The 8,295-nt window shown below is 38.9% G+C and overlaps 1 protein-coding gene across 1 annotated transcript in view; it reads right to left on the bottom strand.

Moving 5' to 3' along the window:
- Positions 1-7,954, bottom strand: part of LOC104958250 (xylosyltransferase 1-like) — a 25,650-nt gene extending 17,696 nt beyond the window's left edge. The window contains exons 1-4 of the mRNA XM_010785974.1: positions 7,943-7,954; positions 7,183-7,723; positions 3,976-4,148; positions 2,929-3,131 (exon numbers count right to left, since the gene is read on the bottom strand). Of these exons, the coding sequence (XP_010784276.1) occupies positions 2,929-3,131; positions 3,976-4,148; positions 7,183-7,723; positions 7,943-7,954 (929 nt within the window). The remainder of the gene's footprint in view (positions 1-2,928; positions 3,132-3,975; positions 4,149-7,182; positions 7,724-7,942) is intronic.
- Between the last annotated feature and the right edge of the window lie 341 nt (positions 7,955-8,295).

The raw sequence follows: 8,295 nt of genomic DNA, 5'->3' as shown, positions 1-8,295 counted from the left end.
GTAGAAGCTGCTGGGAGTCCCAGCAGCTTCTAATGAAGCCAGTCCCCAGCTCCGGGGACTTCGGGTGGCAGTATACGCCGTGAAGTTTGCGGCCTGCCAGTAAACCCAAAGCAGAAGAAGAAGAAGAAGTGACGTCAGCGGCTTCATTTGCCTAATCCTCCCCCAGGGACTTATTCCGGTGTGAACGCGATCTGCTCTTTAGTTCTGATGAACCTTTGTGGGAAAAGTACTGCGGTGTGAAAGCGCCTATAAGATCATCACATGTTTGTAGCTTTGCCGCTGTCCTGTGAGAACCATGTATCTCTGAAAAGTCAACTTTTCATGAATTTATCAGAAAAACTGTTAATTTGTGACGATACATTTTCTAGCTGATGCATCAGGTTTTTTTAAAGACTTTATTGATCTACTGTAAGGTAGGAGGAGTATCTTCTCAATGCATACAAGGAACACTTCATCCTTCAGTTTATCACAAGCATTCAGAATGATCTGGAGATACATGGTGCCACTGGACAGGAAGGAGAAAATTGTAATCAGAAAAGTAACTAAAGCTAAAAGATAAATTAAGTGGGGTAAAAAGTACAATATTTGCATCTGAGTTGTAGTGGAGTAGCAGTATACTCTTTGTTGACTCTTTATTTCAATTTCATTATTTTTCTTTCTCTACAGTCCGGATCACGTGTGGACAGTCTTTTAGGTTATCAATAAGAAACATAAGCTAATACTATGCACATTGTTCAAATCAATGTGATCGGTTTTTCTGTCACATTATCTGATCATGTGAAGTTTATTATTCTGTTTCATATTTGAAAAAGGATTGTGCGACATACTGTGGCTACAGAAATACAGACACACATTCACACACACTTTCACACTTCCATTGACTCACTTTCCATGGGCTTCAATTACGTCACAGCTATTGATGGTGTGTCCTAATGCTGTGTATGGGCTATGGATTTTAGCTGGAAGGGTGTTCAAACAGTAGCTCTGATGGGAGGGCAGGGAATATATAAGAGGAGCCCTCTCAAGAACAAAATATGAAAAACGTAACATTTTGATTAGGCTTCAAAGACATTTTAGTGTTACTCATTTTAAAATACTGGGTTTTTCGAATTCCGTATTATATAATAATATAATATAATATAATAATAATAATGTTTCAGCTGTTGTTGAACATTTCATTCGTTTTATTAGCAATATTATTTTAACACATTTTTGTCAATTGATTCATTGTTTTGAGCTGTACTTGAAAATGTTTATATATATACATTTTTTATATTTATTATTTATCTGTATCTATTAATATTATAATATGTATTTTTATCTTTATTTTATTAATAGCCTGATAGATATTATGTATTTATCTTTATTTATTGAACTTTAACCATATATATATTCTGATATTAATATTATTGTTGTTATTATCAATTGTCAATTTACTAACAGTTGCAGCTATTAATTGAAAAATAAAGGTGTTAAGATATTATTCATTATTTTATTTTATTTCCCCGTTTCCTGGACCTTTATCATATTAGTAATGAAGGAATAACGCACCAAAATTGGCAAAAAAAATAAAAAGGGGCCAATGGACTGAATCATTTCCCAAAATCGAACCAATGCTGCTTACTGGGACTGATTTCTGCATAGTTTTTGCATTAAACTACAGAATTCTAGAACAAATCACGACATCTCCGCAGACTAACACAAGTACGACCTCCACAAATGTCTTTATGGGACTTCCTTACTTCACTGCTCCAGCTTCAGCGAGCTCAATACCTGCACTGATCCCAGCAAAGCTCTCCTCCAACAACACACCCCCCTTCAGATCCCAGAGCAGCAGGGCAGCCATTAAAGGGGCTCTGCTTCAAAGCTATAGACTCCACATCCATTCAGAGTCAATGCACTTGAGGGCTATTGGCCGTGTAACCTGATCCATAAGACCTTAAACAAACCAAACACGGCTTTAACAAATCAATGCTCTGCGTGTTTGGATGGGACTTGACGTGATCGATAAATCCCCCACATTCTTCTGCAGGGATACAACACAGGGAACGGTGCGGGGGGGAAATCCACCAAACCTCTATGGATCAAGAGTCTAGAGAGCATCTCTTGGTTTAAAAGAGATAGTCAAGATAGTTTGAGGTCGGGTTCCACAAGGTGCTTATACTGTATGGTCATCGTTCACATTTCATTATGTTAAAATAAACATTTTGAAAGTTGCCATATTTCTAGCTAACCAGGCCCAAAAACTTCCCTTATCAGGTTTTTTTTTATGTGATCTTAAGGTTGTTGTTTTTTTTCATGAATTGAATAATTAAAAGGAAATCATTTCCAAATAGAAAATTGTTTCGAACACAAAAGGGACCAAAATGATAGTAACATTATGATGTGGTTTTCTACACATTTTGTATTTTAAATTAACTCTAGATTAAGAGCTGCATTGGTGTCTTTCCCCAAGTTTTTATCATACAAAAATAAATACATATTGTGCAGCAATAGAGGAGAGTATATGAGAACTTCAGTTCCCCTTCAGAAAGGAATGACAGCCAGGTAAAGCGGTGAAAACATTCTAAATATAGCGTACACTTCAACTGATATGTATGTATCAAACACGTCCACAGAAGTACATTGCTTAGCTTTTTGCTGGCAAACCTGTCTGTTCCTCTAGACTGCATTTACTGTTAAAGTATCTTCAAACAATCTAAAGCTATCCTTTAAGCACAAATAGAAACCCTATGAGGGTAATTTGGGCTCTTAGTTTGAAATATGGCAATGACTGGTCCTTTAATTCAGTTCTTTAACACAATTACCAAATGAAAATAAAATGCAAATGAACATTTGACCTGTACTTTTGCCATGAATTTAGCAATTCAGGTTAACTTCAAAAGTGTAATTGTCTTTCTGCTTCCCTCCTCTGACCCTGTATCCCACCTGATGGGGTAGTCTGCGGCGCTGAGGTTGATGAAGAAGTCCCAGGACCAGTCGGACATTTTGAGAAGGTCCTCCATGCTGCGCAGGTACATAGTCAGCAGGCTGGCCCCGCCCCAGATGGTGGACATCCGCCAGGGAGTCACCCGGACGTTAGGATACTGTCCGGCCAGAGACAGGACCTCTTTGTAGAGATAGTTGGACCTCTGGGAAGGTGGACATTACAACAAGGAAGGTTATAGGCTCTACTCCTCTCCAAAACTAACAGAGCTTGTGATTGAACACTGAACTAAGCAGGTTTCAATTACAAATCAGTGTTTCCTTGAAGGACATAGGGCAGATTGGCTGTGAGCTAACATTAGCTCAGCTTGTTTCTCTGAAAAGTTAACATAGGACTAGTGATTTTGAAATGTAGCACACAAACAGTTCAAACAGATATAGTGTGGCTGTAATCAGACGGAAGACATTTTCTGACCTGGAGGGGGTGAGGCTTATATTATTAGAAATATATCAAATGACGAGTTTTTCTCTCTGATAAAGCGTTCATCTCGGTGCATTTCATTCGGGTTTGTCAAAATGCTTGCAGCTCAAAAAGCTCATGTTTTCTTTTTTTAATCCTGCGTAAAAAGAAGTATTAGAATGATTTAAAAGGGAGCAGGAATGAGTCCAGAAATGTGTTAGCATTTTAGTTCCCTAGAAGTATCGTGGTCTATTGGATTTATTAGTTAGAAGCCTGAAATAAGGTCTGTGATTAGCACAAGCTTAAGAGATTTTAATGGTTTGTTCTACAACATGAAATACATCAGTTAATACCCCATTTGATCATTGTGTTTGTTATTTTGTCTAGCTTAGCAGTGGTGACCAGTAAGTGATGTGAGTGTGATGTAGTCCCTATAGCCTTACGTTAGCTTTTTCATTCTGGAGATTGCATTTGCATCTCGTAAATGTTAAAGGCGCTGTTAATGTGGAGATTTCTGTGCATGTCTTTTCCGGGTCGGCCTTTGAAAATACGTCATCCCTGCCCCGCTTTGTGACAGTGGGCGTTCTCACCTGGTCCACATGGATGTAGTAGTAGTGCGAGGTGTGGTAGATGGCTTTGAAGAGACGCTGGAACTGACGTGAGGACCGGCCGTGGACCACCAGGACGAAGGCCATCCGGGCCGGGACCAGCTGAGCGGACCCCGAGGGGTCCTCGTCCCACTGTACGTTCACATTGGCCTTACCTGGACAGAGGGGAGCAGCTCAGTACACAGGCAGCATCTTTTACAGAACAGTTGACATAAAATGTTGCATTCATGTCCTGTTGCCAAAACAGTTCATATCAGCACTCGATTAATGAACACATTTTCCAACGGGGTCTGCTGTCTAGGGAATTAATAAAAAAAATCGAATTTGTTTTAATTGTGTTGTTTCCAGCTCCTATTGGGATTGGCTGTTTTTCATTTCTATACAATAGGAAATAAATAATGCACATATTTTTTTGACATACAAAGAAAACAACTCATTTGAAAACATGATTGTATACTGGTTTTATTTAAATATATATTTTTGTATTTCAATTTTATAGTTATTATTTGACTATTATTATTTATAATTTCATTTCTTCTCATCTTATACGTTTTTGTCATCTTTAACTATTTATTAATTTTTTTTTAATCTATTGTGAAGCACATTGAGTTAGCGCCTGAGGTATGCAATTTGCTACATAAATACAATTTTAACACATTTGTCAAATAATGAGGTTTATCCAACATTGTTAATCCCATACTGTGGTACAACTGTAGTTTGGGATATATTTATCGAAACAAAAAACACCAAATCAGCAATTTTCTACAAACATATTTTGTAAAAAATCTAAAAAGAGAACATCAAGACAGACGAATTGCTGCATTGTTTAAGTGCAGGTTGCAAGGAAACGTCACGCCGCTCTTGTTCTTAATCTTTTATTATTTTGTGGAAATGCTGTTCAGTCTGTGGCTGTCTGAGCTAAATCTGCCTCCTGTATATACAAAGCCTCCGACAGCCTCATGCTTCTCCATCATCACGCTCACCCTAAAGTTGGCACGGGTTGAGGCCTGCTCCGCCTAATTAGTGACCTTACCCGCGCTGTGGGGCATGCTGGGAGTTTCAGGATGAATAGCTGTAATCTGGTGTAGACAGGGGGAGCGATGCACGCAGTGCTGGAATGTAACTAAATACATTTATTCGAAGACAGGACTTTTTTGTCATACGTGTACTTTACTTCTATTGCTACCTTATACTACTCCTTTTGTGCAATATTTACTATGCTTAGGCGGTAAAACGTGCAAATATTCAACTGTGCAATGCTCGCAACGTTTTGTACACTGTTTTTAAAGCATTATCTGGTTTGTACACACATTTTACTTTAACTAAATGGTTTTATTTTATTAAAAAAATGAATCAAATTTCCTCCCAGAGAAAAATAAAGTGTTCTAATCATACCTTGAAATAAAAATGTTGGGAGAAATTATTTTCCTTTAATACAGTCTTTTAAAATGTTTTAAACATTAAATCACATAATATTCTTATAGGATATGAGGTAGTGTACTCCCAATAGGGCTGGGTGATATGGAGTATATCAAATGCCGCAATATTTTGACCAAATACATCTATTTGGTGGACAAAGACAGAATAATATAATATTCTATAACACTATAACAATTGAAAAGATCCCTTGTGTATAATGAGTACTTCTTCTTTTGACACTTAGAGCCCATTTTACTGATAATACTGCACTTCTATAGCTTATATAAATATGTTATTGATATAGAGATATTTGGATGGCTTTAAAGCCCTATATCTACTCGTAGAGTGATCTTTCCAAATTCACCACATTACTGATGATTATTTAACAAAATTGTCATTGTGTAAATATTTTGTGTAATCATCAATGAATAAGACTGCAATGTCGTCAAACATATATAGGATTTTTTTTCATATTGCTTAGCCCTAATTTTAATACCAGTTTTCTACTCTTACTTAAGTAAAGGATCGGAGTAGTTCTCCCACCACTGGATGCACACAGAAACACCAAAGCCACACCAGTCTGTGGATATAATGACTAGCCTATCATCAAAGCAACCTATAATCACATCAATTTAACCCCAAACGGCGCAGGGTGGTTCAGAGAGAACGACTACAAGCAAATCATTAGTCAGCGAATCCAAAAATAAGACGGCAAAGTGCTTTCTTAATTGGGGTGTAATTACTCAGGCTGAGTCTCATCCTCTGTGTCCGTCCGCGCTTCAGCTCCCTGAAAATAGAACTGGCAGCGGACTGGAAGCGTCTTCATGGCACGTGCCGGGTTAAAAATGCTTCTGAAAGTGTACATTTAGAAAATATAAATCTCTCTTTGCCACTTCAAAGCAGCCGCCTGTTCATCTGATTCCTTGTCCTTACGTCTTTCAGTCTGTCATTTGTTAACTTGCTCAATCAGCCGCTGTCATAACTAAAGGGATAAATCTGTCCTTAAATCATAGGTTAATACATTTAAGCCAACTATGTCATATTTTGGATTACACCCATATTGTAAATATAGTCTCATGAAATATGCTACATCAGTCCTTTTTCAGATTCAGTCCACCAGAAAAATAAATGGCCACCATTTATTTTAAGCCTTACTACACTTTTTCTAACCTAATGGACATCTTCCGTTTTTTAAGATCCTCCAAAGAAAAGATTAGAACAGTGGTCCTCAACCAGGGGGCAAGACCTCAAAGGGGGTTTCGAGGGAAAAAATGTAATACATACGTATTTGAAACTGGGGGTGGGTCATACATTAAAATCATCTATACCAGTCATATAATTTGCCTTAGATTATATTTTGTTGAGTGTATTGGAGATACATCTTCACAAGCCTTAAGCCCTATTCATGTAACCATTCACAGCACAAATGTCCTTTAGATACCAACATGCATTAAACCACCTGCAAGCATATACATATTTTTGTTAACGTATTTATTGTTTTATATAGTTGTACAATTGTAACTCTTATTTCTGGTGTTCAAATATATATTTTTATTATTTTCTTTTCCCATTTTGTCTTATTTTCTTTTAAAATGGAGCAACTGTTCCGAAACACAATTTCCGACTGGGTTAAATAAAGTATTCTGAATTTCATTGCCAACAACTGAGCAGTAGCTATTATCCATATGGCAATAAACTATTTAAACCTTTGAAATAAAAGGTTTCATCTGCTGATATTTCATCTCTAGTATAAATGAGTGCAGATCTCACCTTCTATTGGGCAGTAGCGAGGCACTCTCTCCGGCATCAGGGCTTTGTTTTTGTGTTTGCAGTAGATCTCCACTATCTGCTGCCGACACTCGCGGCTCTTGGCCCGGGACAGGGCAGAAATGGCTTCCTTCCCGCTGATCTCGCACTGCGGCTGCTCCTTCTTCACCACCACGCCGGGCGGTGGCAGCGTAGAGGACCTCTTTGCCGTGTGAAACTGATCGGACCCCTGCACCGGTATTGGGACCGTTGGAACCTGGGGGTGGGGTTTATGGACGTGGGTGCGATTGTTATGGGGCCCCACCCCTCTGGGTTGCACCGGAGGGAACTTGAGGACCTCGTTTGCAGGTTTTCCCAGCATGCTCTGTGCTTGGGCCTTGTCCAGCTTACGCTTGGAGTTAACGAGTGGAAACCGCTGCCGTCGGGCTCCCAGGTTGCTGTTGCTGTTGCTGTCGATGGTGTCAAAGTCTTTAGGGACCGAGTTCTCGTTGTTGTTGCTGTCCAGGCGGAGTTTGTCCTTGGGACGGTGGGAATTGTAGGCATCCTGTAAATGAAAAAAATTGATTAATATATTGTAGAAGTTGAGAGAAAGAAAAACAATCAACAACTATCTTTGATGTGGGGTGAGTCATTCATTAAAGCGGTCCTATTGTACTTTTTGGTGTTTTACCTTCCCTGCTTTGTGTTATAGGTTTTTCTGCATGTAAATGGTCTGCAAAGGATAAAATCCCAAAGTTCCCTCCATAGGGAGTTTCTCTCCCACACTCGCTCCCATGCCTGAAAAGCCTCAATTAGACTCCTTTGTTTACANCCCCCCCCCCCTGCCGGAAACACCTCGATTGGACTCCTTTGTTTACCTCCGTGAAATAATGACCTCATGTCACTTGCGCTCCTATTGGCTAGTGCTCCAACACATTATACGTGATAGAGAAGTCCCAAACATAAGCCTAAAAGGTCGAACAATCACAACAGAGCCGGCCAGCTAACCAATGAGAGCAGACTTGGCTCTGGTTTCAGACAGAGGGTGAAAAGAGGTGCTGCAGCACAGGCAGCATGAGAAAAATAAAGAGCTTTTTGAACATTAATGCATATAAACATTTCACAGTAGAGACACTA

Source organism: Notothenia coriiceps, unplaced genomic scaffold (genome assembly GCF_000735185.1).
Source record: "Notothenia coriiceps isolate Sejong01 unplaced genomic scaffold, NC01 NC01_scaffold00028498, whole genome shotgun sequence".
Lineage (NCBI taxonomy): Eukaryota > Metazoa > Chordata > Actinopteri > Perciformes > Nototheniidae > Notothenia > Notothenia coriiceps.
Note: the sequence above shows the minus strand (reverse complement) of the source record. Positions and strands in the feature narration are given on the sequence as shown.